The 19,976-nt window shown below is 49.1% G+C and overlaps 1 protein-coding gene across 8 annotated transcripts in view; it reads left to right on the top strand.

Annotated features, from left to right (window-relative positions):
• tnrc6c1 (trinucleotide repeat containing adaptor 6C1) overlaps positions 1 to 19,199 on the top strand; it is a 49,706-nt gene extending 30,507 nt beyond the window's left edge. For 3 of the 8 annotated variants that reach the window (XM_031570853.2, XM_031570891.2, XM_031570902.2), the window contains 18 exons: positions 1 to 2,109; positions 3,332 to 3,526; positions 3,939 to 4,102; positions 4,325 to 4,402; positions 4,527 to 4,584; positions 4,725 to 4,870; positions 5,040 to 5,171; positions 5,407 to 5,577; positions 5,943 to 6,062; positions 6,435 to 6,518; positions 6,895 to 7,150; positions 7,440 to 7,607; positions 8,027 to 8,215; positions 8,706 to 8,876; positions 9,845 to 10,081; positions 10,612 to 10,682; positions 10,888 to 11,027; positions 11,437 to 19,199. The exon at positions 1 to 2,109 is cut by the window's left edge and continues 594 nt beyond it. In XM_031570853.2, coding sequence (XP_031426713.1) covers positions 1 to 2,109; positions 3,332 to 3,526; positions 3,939 to 4,102; positions 4,325 to 4,402; positions 4,527 to 4,584; positions 4,725 to 4,870; positions 5,040 to 5,171; positions 5,407 to 5,577; positions 5,943 to 6,062; positions 6,435 to 6,518; positions 6,895 to 7,150; positions 7,440 to 7,607; positions 8,027 to 8,215; positions 8,706 to 8,876; positions 9,845 to 10,081; positions 10,612 to 10,682; positions 10,888 to 11,027; positions 11,437 to 11,812 — 4,865 coding nt within the window. In that variant the 3' untranslated portion in view covers positions 11,813 to 19,199. The remainder of the gene's footprint in view (positions 2,110 to 3,331; positions 3,527 to 3,938; positions 4,103 to 4,324; positions 4,403 to 4,526; positions 4,585 to 4,724; positions 4,871 to 5,039; positions 5,172 to 5,406; positions 5,578 to 5,942; positions 6,063 to 6,434; positions 6,519 to 6,894; positions 7,151 to 7,439; positions 7,608 to 8,026; positions 8,216 to 8,705; positions 8,877 to 9,844; positions 10,082 to 10,611; positions 10,683 to 10,887; positions 11,028 to 11,436) is intronic. The other 5 variants (XM_031570866.2, XM_031570877.2, XM_031570860.2 and 2 more) reach the window with 5 other exon arrangements.
• The last annotated feature ends 777 nt before the right edge of the window (positions 19,200 to 19,976 follow it).

Here is a 19,976-nt window from a genome sequence, read left to right on the forward strand (position 1 = left end):
GAGGAGAAGGCACTAACCCGTCTCCTGTCCACAACCTCTGCAGCCCCTCATGTGTGACCCCCAATCAGGGTGCAAGCGGGAACCCTGCCTCGGGATCCAGCGCCTGGGGCAGCATGATGCCCTCTGAGGCCCCGGAGTCGCACCACCACTCCCCGTCCACGAATGTGTCTTTCAGCTCCTCAGAACCTCAGAACCTTAACACTGACGGACCAAATCACACTAAGCAGCTGGAGGCTCCCAGCCCCATCCATGGCCTGCCCGCATGGGGCACCGGCTCCGTTGGCCAGCCTCAATCTGGCGGAGCCTCCCAGATCAACGGAGAAGACGGCTCCGTCTGGGGTAATGGACACTCCAAATCAGCCTCTTCTAAGGACTCTGGATGGGATTCTGGAGCTGGCTGGGGTCATGGAAGAAGCTCGACAACCAGTGGTGCCACAGGTGGCTGGGGGCAACCCTCGAGCGGAGACTGGGGCAAGCCCCCCGCCGAGGCCAAAGGCTGGGAGGTCAGTTCTCCATCGCAGGAGCAACTGAGTGGTTGGGGCCAAGGGGGGACTACGCCGGCCAGCGAGGGTAGCGTTGAGAGCCAGGAGATGCAGCTTTCTCACAGGGATCACTTGTCAAGGAAAGAGCCTGTCCCAGTGGTGCCTGCCCAGGACATGGACCCAAGGGTGCTGTGTAACACGGGCTGGGGACAGACTCCAGTTCGGCAGCACACAGCCTGGGGGACAGAAGAGGCAGCACGTGCCAGGAACAAGAACGATTCTGGCGCTGATGTTTGGGGCACATCCTCATCCAGCATTCCTTCTACTGGCCCCCAACCAAACGCCAATCCTAGTCCTCCATCCATACCAGAGTCAGCAGGGAAGAGCCATGACTCCTGCCCCAGCACTGCAGCTAACTCTGGCTGGGGAACCATCCAGCCTGCCCCCAACCAGCCCGGAGGCTCTGGATGGGGAGAGCCCCCCACCAACAAGAAACCCACCAACGGCCCCAGTGGAGGCTGGGGCAACCCACCTTCGCAGGCAGGAGGCCCTGGGTCCAGCCTGCCCAAGAATGGGCAATCCTGGGGCACAGATGAGAAGTCTCCCAGCTGGGACAACCACAACAGCAAGGCCAAACCCCAGGGCTGGGGCGACGGGCCCAAAGCCCCCCACAACTGGGGCAAAGGAGGGGACGGAGGCTCCGGGGGAGACTGGGGAGACCCTGGGGACAGCAAGAAGTGCAGCCCGACCAACTCAGCTTGGGAAGGAGAAAGAGGAGGCTGGAAGGAGAGTGGTCATAACTGGGGAGGAAAGCCTGCCCCAGTGGCAAGTGGAGGACCAGGCATGGTTGGAGGAGGAGGAGGAGGAGGAGGAGGAGGAGGAGGCGGCGGCTGGGGTGAACCACAGCGCTCAAGCGGCCCTACCCAAAGCTGGGGCAGTAAGCCTCAGGAAGGAAGCAACGGCAGCACCAGCGTAGGAGGTGGAGGAGCACGCTTGGGCTCATGGGGCGGCCCCCCCTCTGTGAAGCAGTCTGGCTCAGGTTGGGCTGGAGGTGGTGGTGGTGGTGGAGGAGGTGGTGGTGGTGGTGGAGGAGGTGGTGGTGCTGGTGGTGGAGGTGGTGGAGGTGGTGGAGGTGGAGGGGGTGGTGGCAATGGGGGAGGCATGAAGCAGGGACGCTCTGGGGAGTCCACTGGCTGGGAGGAGCCCTCCCCACCTTCCATCCGGCGCAAGATGGAGATTGACGACGGTACCTCAGCTTGGGGAGACCCGAGCACTCACAACAAGACGGTCAACCTCTGGGACAAGAACAATCCTGGGGCACAGGGCAAGCCTGGCCCCACAGGGGGCAACAGTGGCAGCAGCAGTAGCAGCAGCAGCAGCAGCAGCGGCAGTGGCAACAACAACAACCCCTCCACTGGCAGCACCCACCTCCTCCACAACCCCCACCACGGCCCACCTCCCATATCTAACCTGAGCCACAACCATAACCACAGCCACAGCCACAACCACAGCCACGGCCACAGCCATGGCCCGGGCAATAATAACAACAGCGGCAGCTCACCCGATGGTGGTGGTGGCCCTCACCAACCCGGACCAGCGCACAGCAGAGCACCTCTCATGACTCCAGGTACGAGAGCCCTACAAGATCACTATGGTTCATTTAAACAGGTTTGCTTCTCTGGAAGAGATTTATTAGTTCATAGATAGTGCCGCTGTGTCACTTCCTCCGGAATATCAATAGTGATATTGTATGGTATAGGGACACTTGGCCTCAGGTTGATGAGATTTAGTGTTGAATTTAAATATTACAATTACAATCACAATTAGATTTTAGAATTTTTGCTACCAGGCTGTAATTAAAGCACTGCCATCAGACAGGTTAAGTCAGTGAGTACAAAGTGTGCGTTAAGCATGGCCTTTTTCAGTCAGTTTTTATTAAAACCCTAATTCCAAAGCTTGAAGACTTTTTTTAACCTATTGGCCCAATCAGAGAGCGAGGCTCTATTCATGCCTTGTGTTACCATGGATATAGGTAATTATCCAGTGGCTCCATGACAATTACACCTTATATTAGTATTCATTCTCATTGTCAGTCTGTTCACTGTGTGGTCAGATTTGATTTTCCATTAGTCATGTAATAATCAAACAATGTGATTTATATTAACACTAACCAGAGATCCAGTCACAGTGTGGTGTATGCCGTGTGTGTCACTCCTTATAGTAGCCTACACATAGACACATGGTGGAAACAGGCAGAGCAGTGCCTTCTTGTGGGCAAGCACAGAAGGCTGAGAGGGTTGTGTACTAGAATGCTTTGGAAATACTTAAAGACTCTGAGCATAATTTTTGGGTATTTGGTGGTTGGTTGCGGGGCGTAGAGGAGGGGGTGGTTGAGGTGGGAGGTGTGTAATTAGGAGGTGCTCGGCCATCTGTGTGCAGCTCCAGGCTGGGCCTCAGCGGGAGCCTCAGACGCCCTCTGCCCCGTCCTCACCTCCGTCAGTACTCACGCCGGCCCTGGCCACTCTCCACCAATGCCACCCCTCTCACCCAGCAAGCCAGAAGACCAGGCGCGCAAAATCAGTCACGATTTAAACAAGCATTTTCTGCCGTGGTCCTACCACACATTTTCCTTCAGCTGTGATGAGAGAGAACAGAAGAGTGAGGTCGAGGTTGTGTTGTTTGTAAGCAGTGTGAGGCTTCCTATCTATAATGTGCAGATGCACCCATGACTCTTAGCATGACTCATCAGCTTGAATGGGCCGATCTAGAGATGCAGTGAGTTTAGCTAGGGTTAGCATCTGTGTCAGTCAGTGATCAGCTGCTAATGTGAACCCTGTCTCTTCCCACAGGCTGGGGGGAGATGTCCAACGTCCATTCTAAACCTGAGCCTTCCTGGGGGGAGACGGCGCCCCCTCCAGTCTCGGTGGACAATGGCACCTCAGCCTGGGGCAAGCCCACGGGGAGCTGTGGAGGCTGGGGGGACAATGGCCCCGAGGTCTACAGCCGGGGCAACCCACCCCCCGGACCAGCACCCTGCAAGCCAGGTAAGAGCCATGACCACACAAAGCAGAAACAGGGCTCAAAGGTCTGAATGAAGGAATGGCTGAAAAAAAACAGAATCATTTGAATCCTTGTATAACACAGATCGGATGTGTTTTAGCATCGGTATGTTAATGCTGCCACAGGGCTTAATGCATCGGTTCTGTTCTGTTCTAACTTTTTTTTATTAAAGACTTTGCTGTGATTTAAGATGTTTTTTTTGTGCTGTGTGTTCTGTGACCTTGACTCCCAAGGTAAGGTAAAAACCGTGTAAAAACAAATGTGGCACTAGACTGCCCTCTGGTGATGAGATGCTCACATTACAGTTTGTTGCAGTTTGTGTCAGTGCAATTACCACTGGCTATATTTTTTGTTCAATCTCTTATGTCTCTCTGTCGCTGTTTTGCCCCACTTCAGCCCCTAAATCTATGCAAGACGGCTGGGGTGGTGGAGGGGAGGAGCTGGGCATGTCTGCGAACCAATGGGAGTCCGAGGAAGGGGACATGTGGAACAACAGCGCCAACCAGGAGAGCAACTCCTGCAACTCCTGGGGCAACGCACCCAAGAAGGGACCACCGAAGGTGAGCATGGGGCAGGGAGATCAGACCGCGGGAAGACATTTTGAACAAGCCAGTCACAATGCAAAGGTCGATCAGAGAAATAATGACCTGTTAACCTGAACTCAGCAGTACATACAGTATGGAAGTAATGGTTTTAGTGGTTCTATACTCTTAACGAGGGATTCGGTTTTATTTGCATAGTGCCCCCTTCTGTGCACTCAGTGTATTGTTCTGTTCCCAAAGGCGAGGGTTCCCAGCAAGCCAGACGAGACCTGGATCATGAATCGCCTCATCAAACAGCTGACTGACATGGGCTTCCCGGTAAGCCCAGACATCAGTACAAACAATCACATCTGCATTTAGTGTATTACAACAGTAAGTGTCAGTGTGGTAATTACCGTGCTGTCAATCCTCACTGTGTGTGTGTGTGTGTGTGTGCACACAGAGAGACCCTGCGGAGGAGGCTCTGAAAAGCAACAACATGAATCTGGATCAGGCCATGAGTGAGTATCACCCTTATTCAGTGAAGAGTGAACGAGTATCACCCTTATTCAGTGAAGAGCGAACACGAAAACATCCAAACTGTGAAAGTGAGCTGCCTGAGGAAGCCTGTGACTCATGCAGACGTGCTCTGTGTCAACAGGCGCCCTGCTGGAGAAGAAGACTGAACTGGACAAGCGGGGGATGGGGATCTCTGACTACAACAACGGCCTCGTCACCAAACAGATGGGCTGCAGGCCTCCGCTCATCTCCAAAGACTCCTCAGATCGCAGCCCCCTCTGTGACAAGGTAGCGCCACTGACCCCATACTACACACTGGAATATGGCTCTTACTGCAAAGGTAGATGGTTGATCCTACACTCATGTGGTTATTTGGTTATTTGGATCCTAATGTGTCTGTGTCTGTGTCTGTGTCTGTGTCTGTGTCTGTGTCTGTGTCTGTGTGTGTGGCTGGCAGGATGGCGGCCTGGTGGAAGACACCCAGACCTCACCGTTTCTGCCTTCTCCCAGCCTGAAGCTCCCGCTGGCCAGCCCCGCCATCCCCAGCCAGGCCCTGGGGGTCGCCATGCAAAACTTGAACAACAGACAGGTAAGCAGTGACAGTCTACACTCACACTGCACTGCATTTCACCAGTGGGAGGCTATTACAAGGTGGCGTGTGTGTGTGTTTTCCTGAAGGATTATATTTTGCACTATAACGGGTAAATACGCATAATATTAATAAACACTGCACCTGTGTCCCTTGTCAGAAGCAGAATGTGTTAGAAACTGATTGTGTGTCTGAGTAATGCTGATTAAACTGCATGTGTGTGTGTGTGTGTCAGATGCAGAGTGGAATGTTTGTGAGTAGTGGAGTAGCTCAAGCAGCACGGGCCATGCAGCAGCAGCAGCAGCAGCAGCAGCAGCAGCCTCCTCCTCCTCAGCCGTCAGTGCCGCCTCTCAGCTCCTCCCAGCCTAGTCTACGCGCTCAAGTGCCTCAGTTTCTCTCCCCTCAGGTAAGTACTACACACACACACACACACACACACACACACACACACACACACACACACACACACACTAAACACACACACACACACTAACTCACACCTGTAGAGTCTCATTCAGAAGCACACTCACATACCCGTTCCTCACAGATCCCATTTCTCCCATCCTCATTTCCTGTTGACAGGTGTGTACTGGAATTTAACACAGTCAGTCCCAGTAAGGTGGCATAGCAATTTCATAATTGGTGTGCATCTTTTGAATGACCACATGAACTTGTACAAACACCCTTCATGTGAACGTCTCTCCTCTTCTCTCCTCTTCTCTCATTTCTCTCCTCTTCTCTCCTCTCCTCTTCTCTCCTTTTCTCTCCCAGGTTCAAGCACAGCTCTTACAGTTTGCAGCAAAAAACATTGGACTCAACCCTGCACTTTTAACCTCACCAATAAACCCTCAACATATGACCCTGTTGAACCAACTGTACCAGCTGCAGCTGGTGAGTTTACTGGCCGTCTTCCAGGATGTTACTGCAACATTTAAGGCTCTGTTAATGCCATGGGATGTGTGTGTGTGTCTGTGTCTGTGTGTGTGTGGCCGTCTTCCAGGATATTACTGCGACATTAAAGGCTCTGTTAATGCCATGGGACGTGTATTAGTACTCCTGGACGACTTGTATTGGGACTATGAGGACATTTTATTGTTAGTATCATCATTTGACTGGAATTTGTGTGTAATTCCTTTGAAAAGCAGCTCATACAAAGGTGTGGTGTGCGTGCGTGTTTGTGTGTGTTTGTGTTTGTGTGCGTGTGCGTGTGCACTTGTGCGTGTGTGTTTGTGTGTGTGTGTCTGTGTGTGTGGCCATGCACAGGCATACCAACGTTTACAGATACAGCAGCAGATGTTGCAGGCACAGCGCAATGTTTCCGGCCCCATCAGACAGCAAGAGCAACAAGTGAGCGCTCCTCTTGTCTTTTTTCTCATCCCATGTTTATCCATCCTTCTCTTCTCTTCTCTCCCCCCCAGGTCTTCCTTCCCTTTTCTTCTCTTCCCTCTCCTTCTTCTGTTTTGTTGTGTTCTGCTCTTCTTCATGTCGTTTCTCTTCTCTGGTTTCTGTCTCACTGCTCTGTCTCACTGCTCACTCACTGCTGACTCCCTAGCCACAGTGTTTCTGTGTTGACCACACTGCTCTCCTGCTGACTATATTTGTCCTCTCTGTGTGTGTGTGTGTCTCTCTGTGTGTGTCTGTGTCTGTGTCTCTGTGTGTGTGTGTGTGTGTGTGTGTGTGTGTGTGTGTGTGTGTGTGTGTGTGTGTGTGATGCTCTCTGCAGGTTGCACGTACAATCAATAACATGCAGCAGCAGATTCAGCAGCACCAGAGGCAGCTGGCCCAGGCTCTGGTCATGAAGCAGCAGCAGCATCAGCCCCCCCATCCACCCCAGCCTCCCCTGCACCCTGGCCTGCACCCCAGCTCCGGCAAATCAGCCCTGGACAACTACCCAGGCCAGCCCCAGGCTCCAGGCCTCTCTGACCTGCAGACCAAAGAGACCCAGTCTTCAGTCAACTCCTACAGCCCTTACTCACTCCGTAAGAGTCACGCGTCTCTCTCTTCTGTGTGCCATGGTGTTTGATAGGTTATAATATCCATCAATGTGAAATGTGTGTTAATTATTAATACACAGTGTTGTCCAAAACATGCCCGGACAATTTCTTCTAAGCAGAATTGGTACCCAGCCCTTAGTTAGAGAAGCATATGTGATTACTATGGGCCACGCAAAAGATACATTGTTGACGAACTGGCCTAACAGTCTTAAATGATGATGACGTGTTGAGTCCCATGACATGAATTAACACCCGGGCTTTGGCCTTTTCCCAGCAGCCGGACTGAACCCCAACATGAATGTAGAGTGCATGGAGATGGGAGGCCTGTCCCTGAAGGAGCCGCCGCAGCCCCAGTCCCGCCTGTCACAGTGGACGCACCCCAACTCCATGGACAGCCTCTCGGGGGGCTCCTCGCCCACGGACACCAGCCTCAGCAAACACGGTACGGAGAGATCCTCTCAGCCCCCCCCCCCCCCCCCTCAGCCCCCGCTTCCGCCACGACCACCAGCAAGGGCTGAGTCAATAGAAACCGCTGTGTGTGTTAACTGTCCTTAGCTACCATGAACTAAAAACTTCAATGAAATTTTTTTTGATGGAGTATCTTGCCTATCTAATTGTATTGGTTTACGCAGCATTAGTATAAGTACACTTAATATGCACATGAAGCAAGTAGACTTACCTCTTCAGCCTCCAGGAAATGGCGTCGTGCCTCAGAGGACCACTCCAATAAGAGAAGTCTACTGCATGTCAGTCGTGATGCTGCCCCCTTGTGGTCTCAGAATGCTCCGCATGTTGCCATTCATTCTATTTAGCGCATATAAACAGTGTATATACTTAATTGGGGTCTGTCCTCTCTCCTAGGTGCCATAACTGCTGTCTCCAGTCTGGGTCACCCGGGGAAGCCTCCTCTGGACGACTCGTACAGCCCCTACAATCTCATGCCCGGCTCAGACTCGCCCACCAGCCCTCTGGTGCAACACGAGAGCTGGGCGCCAGGCAAGAGTGCTAGCGACAAGATCTCCAATGGGACCGGTGTCAGCTGGCCTCCTGGTGAGAGCCCCACACACACACACACACACACACACACACACACACACACACACACACACACACACACACACACACACACACACTATCATGTATACACACACATGCATAGTCCCAAGTGTCTATATATACGTATATAAATACACCTTTGTGTATCACATCCATGCGAACACTCATACAAACTCTCCTTTACAGCTCATCGTGTATGCAAACATTCACACATAAACAGACACCGTTACATACAAAAGAATGTACCACAGCTGGATACATAGACACACACACACACACACATACATGCACACTACGGTAAGAGCCGTGTTACTGTAGAGATAAGCACATTTGTGTTTGTCTGACTGGTAATCAGTTGGCAGATGTTAAATAGTTTTAGCCCGGAGGCTAGAGTGAAGAGTACACTGGTACAATGGGACCTGTTGGTCTAGTCATTCAGCAGATGTTTCCTGCTTTAAAACTTCGTCTTCCAAACCCCTCACAGAATTCTGCCCTGGTGTGCCATGGAAAGGACTGCAAAACATTGACCCCGAGAATGACCCCAACATGACCCCAGGAAGTGTTCCCAGTGGACCCACCATCAACACCAACATCCACGACGTCAACCGCTACCTGCTCAGAGACCGGAGTGGAGGTAGGAGAGGAGAGAGCGAGAGTAAGTGCGCAAATGAAAGGGGGGAAGAGAGAGAGAGAGAGAGAAAGAAAGAAAGAGAGGGAGCATTATGCAAGGCAAGGTTGCAAGACACAAACAATTTTTCAAGCAGGAAGCATTCTGCACAGCATTATCCAGTAACACTGGACACACACATAATCATGCTCAGACATTATCCAGTAACACTGGGGACACACACACACACATGCTCAGACATTCTGGAAACTGAGTCCTCCCTAATATTTGGTCTCTAACATTTCCTTTTGACAGCAGTGTCACTTCCACACTCAGCTGTTACTTGATTCCTTTCTTTGTTTTTTCCACCACACCACACCTCTCCTCTCCTGGCTGCCTTACGGCTGGGCTCACTGTAGGCTCCTCCCCAGCGTCTCTTGAGTCTGAGGCCCAGCCTCCCTCGGGGTCCTGGGTTGTCAGTGCCTACGCTAGCCCCTTCCCTCTGTCCTCACCAGAGGCAGACGACACAGGTACCACATCCACCCAGCGCCCCTGCCCCTGCCCCTGTTCTTATCTCCCTATGTACCCTTCAACCCTCAAGGCCATGGATGCCCTCCTGCTCTCCATTCAAGAGTCCCCTCCCCCCCCCCAACCCATCCCAGAAAGGTTCCTAGTGACTGCAGGCCTCTTATCCTTCCTCTGGACAGATGACCTGGTCTGCATCTAAACGTGTTGTGGCCCCCCCCCCCCCGCCCGAGTGCCCCATACTCCTTCAGGCCATGTAGTGATGCATCTGCCCTCCCCTCTGGTGTTTCCCAAGGGGCATGGTGTCCTCCCTGTGGCATGTAGAGGTTGTGTGTGTATGAGACTGCTGTTAAGCTGCTGTGTTTGTGACTTCCTGAATGGTGTTCAAGGTTGACACGCAGCCTTTAAACACCAGTGACAGGACGGTCGCTGGATTCATGGAGTAACTGACCCCCCCCCCCCCCCCCCCCCCCCCTCCTGTTGTCCTGCAGGCAAGCTGTCAGACATGAAGTCCACCTGGTCTCCAGGGCCCATCTCGCACCCTCAGCCCTCTCTGTCCCACGAGCTCTGGAAGGTTCCACAGGGCCCGCGGAGCACCGGTGTTGCCCCAACACGCCCCCCGCCAGGCCTCACCAGCCACAGCAAGCCCTCGTCCACCTGGGGGGGCAACTCCCTGGGCCTGGCTGCCCCTGGATGGGGCACCTCGTACTCCTCAGGTACGCCACGAGGTACTGCTCTTCCTCTTCCTCCTCCGACACAAAAACACTCACAGGTCTGTGTACAGGTGAAAGTGGACACATCAATTTCTTTGCAGTCAGCCCAACTGCCAATACTGATCTGGGGGTCATGTGTTTGAGGTATAGGGATATAGAATAGATATTATATATACTTAACACCCACAATAGACTGACACTGATGCCATGAATTTGAGTTGAATCTATGTGTATGTGAGATGAGTTTAAGGACTCGCTCAGCCTACAGCCTACCCACTACTGGAAACCCCGCTGGACATCAGCAAGAGTGAACAGACTGTAGTAGTTTTGTCAATTTGTGGATCTGGTGTGTGTCCCGTTTGTTGAAACTCCACGAAAGAGTGTAGTTCCTGCTCACTCATTCTAAACTGAAATCACTGGATGCCATGTTTTCTCATACCCTGCCTTGTGATCACTCTGCCATTGTATTTGTGTATTTGTGACAGACATCTCTCCCTCTCCTCCTCTCCTCCTCTCCTCCCCCCTTCCTCCTCCCTCCCTCTCAGGCACCACCTGGAGCACTGACAGCTCCAGTAGAACCAGCAGCTGGCTGGTGCTGAGGAACCTCACGCCTCAGGTAGGAGCACTGAGCACACGGGCCATCAGCCAACCACCACCACATACACAAACACTGGAATAGGACTTAGACAGGACCCGGCTTTAACTGGCTTTTGCCTCATTTTGTGTGTGTGTGTGTGTGTGTGTGTGTGTGTGTGTGTGTGTGTGTGTGTGTGTGTGTGTGTGTGTGTGTGTGTGTGTGCGCGCGTGCACATCTGGATCAGATTGACGGCTCCACCCTGCGAACGCTGTGCATGCAGCACGGGCCGCTCCTCACCTTCCACCTGAACCTGACGCAGGGGAACGCCGTGGTGCGCTACAGCTCCAAAGAGGAGGCCGCAAAAGCCCAGAAGTCCCTGCACATGTAGGTCACCACCCTCCAACGTCCTGCTGCTCAAATGTTGGACCACACACAAAAACACTTCAGATTGCCATTTGTGTCTCTCAGGGCAAATGTTAATACACGATCTTTCTCTCTTCCTCTGTCTTCCTCTCTCCTCTCTTCCTCTGTCTCCCTCTCTTCTCTCTTCCTCTATCTTCCTCTGTCTTCCTCTCTTCTCTCTTCCTCTGTCTTCCTCTCTTCTCTCTTCCTCTGTCTCCCTCTCTTCTATCTTCCTCTCTTCCTCTATCTTCCTCTGTCCCTCTCTTCCTCTCTTCTCTCTTCCTCTGTCTTCCTCTCTTCCTCTCTTCTCTCTTCCTCTGTCTCCCTCTCTTCCTCTCTTCTCTCTTCCTCTGTCTTCCTCTCTTCCTCTCTTCTCTCTCCCTCTCTGCAGGTGTGTGCTGGGTAACACCACCATTCTGGCGGAGTTTGCCGGCGAGGAGGAGGTGAACCGCTTCTTTGCACAGGGCCAGACGCACACGCCCACCACCAGCTGGCAGGCCAACCAGCCCTCGGCCAATCAGACACGCATGGGCATGGCCAGCTCCTCCCACAGCGGCATGTGCCACTGGACCAGCGGCAGTCTGGGAGGAGGAGGAGGAGGCGCAGGGACTGCTGGGAAGATGGGGGGAGAGCTGCTGTGGGGGGGTGTGCCACATTACTCCAGCCTGTGGGGGCCCCCCGGGGGGGAGGACGGGAGGGTGGTGGGTAGTCCCACCCAGATCAACACGCTGCTTCCTGGAGACCTGCTGAGTGGAGAGTCCATGTAAGGGAACGGAGGGACAGACAGACGGACGGACAAGGAGCCCAAGGCTGCCTGCCACCTTCCTCAGTCCTGCTCCACCCAACCCCACCCTACCCAACCCTACCCACACCACACCACTGCCCTTTGGGAATACCGTTTGTGGAGGCGAAGGGTAGTATCTTTGAAGTTACATATGAAAAAGAATAAGACAAATAAATAAACCATTACATACAGGAGCAAAAACCAAGCAAATGTTGTGGTGATAATCAGCGTCAGTGGAACGGTAAGACGGGCGACAGGAGGCGGAGGCAATACATGTTGTAGAGGCTGCTGACATTTGTTCTACTTCTTTTGACTTTTCAGTTCTTGTTTTGTCATTTCATTGGATTCCTGTTTGGGTTTTCTTGTGACTTTTTTTTATTTTGGTATGTTTTTGGTCCCAGTGTTCTATTAGACTTTGAGAAACCAGTTACAGATACAAAGGAAAGGAGAAACTTTTTAACAGACTGAAACTCTTTCTGGGGAGTTGAGTACTGCAACGTGGGTGTGTATGGTTTTTGTGTGTTATAATGTATATTTTTGACTACAACTGATAACAAGAGCTGCCATTTTGAGAAATGAAACCAGAAGTCTCCCCCACCTCCTAAAAAGAAACACACACACACACACACACACTCACACACACACTTCCGCCCTCTTTCCTTCACCCTCTCTGGCCCTGACCCGCTACGTAAAGCATCATTCCAAACCCAACCAAGCCGCGGAACCAGATTCAGCACCTTCTCGGACCTGTCCCCACTGGTTTGGCGCTTCCGTCTCGCAGCACTTAAACTAGCCTTAACTGTCCCCTATCCACCCCTACCCCCACCCCTCCCCAGTGGACCTGCCAGTGACGAATGATGATCAATGGGGGTGAGGAGGGGTACGTGACGCTACCAGAGATGGGCCAAACCTCATCAGCAGAGCAAGGGGAAAGTCCCCCCTCCCCCGTGACCTGACCTTGGGCCCAGGGTGGGTCCCTCACACACATCCACCCTGATCCCCCGCCAGCCTTACTGGGGGTGATGGCTGTCCTTATCACAATAGTCTGGCAGTGGGTCTGAGTGTTCAGGGGCCAAGGGTGTGTGTGCGGGTGTGTGTGTGTGTGTGTGTGTGAGGGAGAGAGAGAGATATGATCAACCACTGCTCCATATTACTTTCAGGAACGCTTTGATTTCTCTGATGCTGCACAGCTGTTCTGTTCTGTTTTGTTTTGTTTCATTTTGTTGATGAAGTGGACTACTGCAAACGACTCCGATTTAGTTGCTTCTATTCCTGCCAACCCATCAACTTCAAAAGGATGACTGGAGCGTCTCTGGGAGGCCGACCTTCCTCGGCAACCACAGCCTCCTCCGTCCATCGATGCACCACTGGAACACCGCTAATGCCAGTCCGTTTCCAGGAGAACCAGGACCAGCACGGCATCACCCCAACCCAACCCAACCCAACATCAACCTAAGCCTTGTCCTTCTCTACCCTGAAGGTCAGCTCACTGGTTCCAGATTCTGGTGGATGGAATAAACTAAGCACTTCAACCACACTGACGTCCTTAACCCCCCCCCATCACGATCCAGTCATGCTCACCCAGCAGAGACTTCACACAGGCCCCCTGAGGGCTTCATACCAAATAAGAGGGGGTGATCATCCCCCTTTTGCTGACTAGACAAGGTGCATTTTTTTTTTTCATTATTCCCATCACGCTTATTTGTTTTGGGCATACCAGGTACAAAACAAAATGTACGCTAACAAAAGACAGAAGGAGGGGAAGGAGGTTGTACCTATAGCACTTAGTGTTGAGAGCCAAGCTCTACTGTCAAATGCCAACTAAATCAGTGGAGAGGCAAACACTGAAAAAGGAATGAAAAAAAAAAAGCAATCGAGCTGCCTCTCCACATCCTCTTTGAGGCTGGTCGAGGACTTTTAAAAAAAGGGGGCAGAAAAACTCCCCTTTTCTATTTTTGCTTTTTGTCCTTTCTTGGTCTCAGACCACAAAAGCACGAAGGTGTTTTTTTTTGTTTTTTCAGACAAAAAAACCCTAGCAAAACAAGGAGAAGATAAAAAAACAAAGACTGAAAAAAATATGAGTGATGTTCAGACAGGTGATTTACTTTGAGTTGTTTTGGTCTTTTGAAATTATCAAAGTTTAAAATATATATTATATGTATATTTATATATATATTAAACTTTGATAAATATATATATCACTGTTGGAGTGCTCTGCAGTCTGGGAAAGCCTTTTCTAAGGACGTGGGCTCTCTGCCAAGCCTGTATGACGAGAGTGGCCATCGAGTGCCTATCTGCTGTGGAGCCCGCGGCCAGCCACGCCGGACTCTGCCACTCTGCTCTCTGCTAGCGCGCCCTCACCCACCACACCCTCCAACAGCCATCCAGTCTGGACCTCTGCAACACACACACACACACACACACAAACACACTGGTCGGGGTCAGTCCTCAAACCTGGCAGAGAGCAGCTCTCTAAGAACTGGCCAATCAGGTACTACTGTGCCAGCACTCGACCTCAGCTCAAAGACTTGACTCGTACATTTACTCGCTCTTCTCATGCAAAGATCACTTTAGCTGGAGGTGGACAGATCTGGAGTGGTTTATGTTTTGTTTTTTTGTCTCACTTCTTTGTCCTTTAAATAATCGCCAGTGTTTTTTTTTTTTTTTTTTTCGTGGGTCAAGATTGCTGTTATTCTTCTCATGGATTTTGAGAAATCGATCTCTGTTTCCTTGTCGGTATCTTTGTGTGTTGGACCGATTGTGTATGCGTGCTTTGTCCATGCAGTGGTCTTCAAAGTAGCTGCTCACCAGCCCCTCTCCCTGGCTTCTTGCTGTGTCTACACACACACACACACACACACACACACACACACACACACACACACACACACACACAGAAACACTTTGGCGAGAGATGCAACCGCAGTACTGCGCAACTGCTAACCTTAACCCACAGAATCAATACTACATATTTGAACGTTGTCTCATTTTTGTGACACTTTTTTTTTTTTCTTCTCCTCACTGATTGACAGAGATTCTTGGAGCAGACCCTGGTAAAATGTGGAAGGTTTTTGTGTGTGTTTGTTTGTTTGTTTAGATCAGCTTTGTTCTGTTTTTGTTTGTTTGTTTGTTTTTGAAAGGTGACTGATGGTAGTGGTGATGAGGAGTGGCCCTCAGCCTGTCGCCTCACTCCTCTCCTCCTGTGGTGCTTTCTCTCACCACGCCCACACTGGTAGTCCGTGTGAGTGAGTAGACATGGCTCATGACCGTTATCCACACTTCACTCCACCCAACCCCACCCCAACCACGACCAACCACCAGTGCTTTTCTCCTGTTATGAAATTAAAACACGTCATTCGCACAACTGCAGCACTTACTTCTATGCAAAGGCCGAGAGGTGAATGTTCTATGTTCAAGCCTAATCTTAATCCTAATCCAAACAACTGGCTCAGAAGCCAAGCAAGTAGCTCATTCCTTAATCCACAGATGCCCTCAGTACGATCAAAATTCCCATCCTGCAATGCGCAGACTCAGTGAAGAAGTAAATCGTTTTAGGTGTGACTTCCTGTGTTTTTACCCACACTGTGTGTTGTGGCTTTCGTGGGCCCCCAGAGCACACCAACAGTCTAACCTGTGGTGGAAACGGTCGTTAAGGCTATGGAAACATCTAGAAGCACAGCAGCGCAAGAATGAAGCAGGAAAGCCATCAGAACCGCTCGCCTCCTTGAGGTCTTAAGAGATCTATGGCAGAGCCAGAGAGTATGGGCCCAAAATGCCACTGTCTGCTGTCCTACTGGATGAGGTGGGCCAGTGAGTGGAGGAGAGGCAGTGCGTCGGGGTGACGGGCTGTGGACAGCCCACAGGCGAGGAGCGATTGGTCCCAGTTATCAAAGTCCCTGGGACCAGCCAAACTAAACAGGGATTCCAGAATGCTGAGGTGCACTGTAGATGCTCACGTCGGGTACATCTTTCTTTAAACCAAAAAGGAGTTTCTCGCTCTCTTTCTTTTTTTCTTTTTTTTAATGTTAGCACTTTTTATGTCTACTGTCAACAAGTGTTTTAGCATGTGTTAAGTCTCAGTGCTAGCTGAAGTGGTTCTCTCCAAAGGGCCTTCGTTTACCCCCACAGAGCAACTAGCACAGAAGGGTCAATGGTGCTCAGATGCGTTACACAATGTTACATTTCCACGGAGCAGGAAGACATCTCAGTCGGTCTTAAAAAGAAGGAGGAAGAACTATGTTGTTTCCTTTTTTTTTTTCATTGATATTAACTCATGAGTGACATTAGCAACAATCACTATTGCCTCTTCTCTAAAACTGCCTTGATTCTAGACTGAACACGAGGCCTCAGACTGTCCATGAAAAGGTTTTTGCGGTGGTGGTGGTGGGGGCAATATTTCAGGCACCCTGAATTCCAAACTGCTGCACCAGCACTGAGAGGCACCATCCTCTCCTTCCTCTCTTCCTTTCTCTCCTTCCTCTCTGCAGCTAGCCGAACACAAATGGCCAACCAGCTACCATTGTCCGCATGGAATCATAGACTCCCACCCAGCCACCCCTTCTTTTTTTCCCCCAGTGGCACAGACTCCAGTAGCTGGAGAAACGCCTGCTTCTCAATCACATGTGGAGCGGGGGTGGAGGGAGGCCAGTCAGTCCTGTGCCTCTGCCTCCGCCTTCACAGGGGCCAATATGCACACACTGGCTTATATACATAAATCTCTTAAATGTATGGGAGCATGGGACACAAGGTTTGTCTTCTTACAGGAATCTTCTTCCAAGGCCCCCCCCCCCCTGTTTTAATCACCCGTTCTCCAACTCTTTGTCCCAGTCTACATTTCCCCCCCCAAAAAAAATAAGTCAGAAGATCTCAAACATATCAATATGATACAAATTATAGAAAATAATTACCAATACTTGAATGAAAAAGAAGCGCCAATAATTAAATGTGAAATCTTTTTGTAATAGTTTTGTCTCATTCATACACTTCCAAGTTTTTTGATATCGGTTCAAAATGACAAAAGAACTTTTATGAAAAAAAAAGTGGCAAAATGACATCTGTTTAATGTGAGTGTTTGCACAAGGTTGTGGGTACTGTATGCAGGGTGAGCGTGATCGTATGCATACATGTATGCATGTGCGTTCCAAGAAAGGGGTTCAGACGCGTGCTTGCGATTTACAGCGGGCTCCCGCTTATTTTTTTTTATTCAGTGTCTCGTAGTTTTTAGGGTTTCCTTCATTTTTGCGCTCATGAAAAACAAAATCTCTATATTCTGATGTATATTGTTGTTGTTATTAGCTTCTAGCGTTGCACTGACTGTCGGCTGACCCTCGTTCAGCTAATTGTACACCATGAAATGACAAACATACTGAGGGGAGGCGGTGACAATTCACGTGTAAATGTTTACTCGAGGTCTTCACAAGATACAAAAAACAAGTGTGTTTTTCTCTTTGTTATTATTAAATATGTACTATGTTATATCTACCTTTTAGTGGCTTTTATTGTGGAATAATGTAAGAAACATTTTTAAGGTCAGCAGTTAATGAGTATTGCACCATTTTTTTCTCCAGATTATTAAAAGAAAAATGTTGAAAACACAAAAAAAAGATAAAATGATAAAAACTGTTTAAAAAAAAAAAAGACTTGATGAACTGTGGCCATAGATGGACATACAGAAGTAGAACTTGAGGCTCCTCCTCTCTATCGCAGAGAAGGTCAAGAGGTCAACTGGAGGCGACTGCAGGACTCATTTCAGAGGTGCCTACCTTTTGTAGTGTGTTTTCTAGCTTTATTTTCAGATGGTTCTTTCCATTTTTTTCCCTCTTTTGTTGTCCAGTCAAAGTGTTCGTCATGTTTCCCCCCCCCTCATTTTGTCCTACTCTTTGCCAGGCCATCCACAATGCATTTACAAGCATTTTTTTTCTTGCTGAAGTTAAATGAGAAGAATTCTACAAATGGGATTGTCAGGTTGAAAACAAAGACTTTCAACAGCGACGTGGATAAGATGAAAATATGAAACGCGTAGACCATATGAAGATTATTTTGCTAATTTTATAAGCTCTGGGACTGATCAGTGTTGTGTCTGTATTTCATGTATGAATTTGTGTGTTGTCATTTCTTTTCTGACTGACAGAGCCTGTACATGTCTGTGTATGGTATGTTTTGTTCATGTTCTTTGTCAAACAAAGGCATTGTTGCTCACCATCTTGCACACTCAGAAGAAGTAGGAGAAGAAGAAGAAAAAAAAGTGGACATCTCAGGATGGCTAGGGATCCCGAGCACCACCCCCATGCCATTTTAATGTTCCTTTTTTTTGAGAACAAACGAAAAGGACGACAAAAATTGTAAGCACTGAGGGTTATGAATTTCAGAAGCAGCAGCAGCAGATAAAGTTAATCGTCTCCGAATAAATCCGTAGCAGATACAGTACATATTTACCAAATAATGAACTCTAAAAGAAAAAGATGAGTGCTTTATATATATATATCTAAGATATCTATATATGGGGGAAAAAATTGCTTTACATTTTAAATGATCAAGGATTTTTTGATTGTGAAATGGATGGCAAAATGAACACACGAGTTTGCTGGATGTTTGCCATCTCTTGTATTTTCATACTATGAGGTCCCCTCCTGTCAAAAGGCAGGAGTCTTGTGCATTATAATGTCTGTCTGTCTGTCTGTTCTCCCACACCCTCCCTGTCATGGCGGGTATGAAGCGACTAAGGAGAGGAGAAACACTGAAGGGTGTCTGCATCAACATGGACTATTGTTTGGAACGAGAGGACATGAGAAGCTGGTTGTTAAGGATCATGATCTATGCACAAGTCGTTGGGGTAAGGGAGAGCGTCTTGGGCTTTCTCTATTAGGGTGTTGCACTTCACCTCTGGATCCTCTCCCGACCCCCTTCCAGAATAAATCCTTCTTTCAACAACCCCCCAAATCCCTTTTTCTCCCTCTTTTCTCAATCTTGTGTTTCATCACCATGCTATGTATTCCTACACCAATGTACATCTCATTGGAACAGAACACTGGGTTTTTAATGTAGCCCGTCTAAGAAAACAAAAAAAAACCGATGAGTTTTAAGGGTATCTGTGTACTTTTTCTTTCTTCTACAGGAATCATGGGTGGGGTTTAGGGCAAAAAAGGGTGGCTATTTTCTGCTCTTTTTGTTTTAAAATGTCAAGGAAAATGTCTACTGAGATTTTCAAAGGATGAGGAGTCAGTGGCTTTTAACTGTTTTTAGTTCTTTCTTTCTCTCTGTCCTCCTAGAATGTGATTGTTGATGACATGCAGCAGAAAAAAAAATGTTTTCTTGAACTATCGAGCTTATTACAAACAGTTAATAAATTGCATTTTTTTCTTGGCCAAAAACTAAATTGTGTTCAAGTTTGTCATGATCCGAGTGACATGTACAGTATGAACTATCAAATTATACTTAGTTTATTATACAAGAAGTGTTGTATGTGCAGCCCTTTACTGAGCTACAATCCCCTTCCCCCATAGTAGACATACTAGGTTACAGTGAACAGACCCTCCAGGAAGTTGCGATGTTGCGATCGCACCAATTCACGCGAATTCAACGATTCCCCGCAAATTCAGTGCGACGTTGCAATTTTAACACATCACCGCAACTTTCCCGCAAATTTGACAAATTATTGTCGTCTCCCACAACTTTCTCCCTTCCGCTACACCAAGGGCAGAAATTCTGCCCTGTGGACACGGTGCAGACACTAGCAGAGTTCTAATCCGTTGTAAACAATGAGAATGGCTACACCAGACATGGATATTGAACACAGCCCATGTCCACACTGAAGATTCCGAAATAGATCTGGCTTCAATTTTTTATAATTTTCCGCAAGATGTGCGTGGCCCTTTTTACATAGAGTCTGGTAATATATCTATGAAATGTAATGAACATTATTTATTTTGCTGTGAATAATGAAGGAAGCAATAAATCCGATTATTTCCCAAACCCTCGAGAGCTGTTGCCATGGAGATTTAACATTACTTTTGGATTGAAGATAAGGTAGCAGCTAGTGTAAAAGAATGGATTACTTGAAATTGGACGACTTTAAATTAATATATGAAATTGAACAACATAAACACCTGTACGGATAAAATAAATCAACAAGGATAGCAAAACAGATT

Source organism: Clupea harengus, chromosome 1, assembly GCF_900700415.2.
Source record: "Clupea harengus chromosome 1, Ch_v2.0.2, whole genome shotgun sequence".
Classification (NCBI taxonomy): Eukaryota; Metazoa; Chordata; class Actinopteri; order Clupeiformes; family Clupeidae; genus Clupea; species Clupea harengus.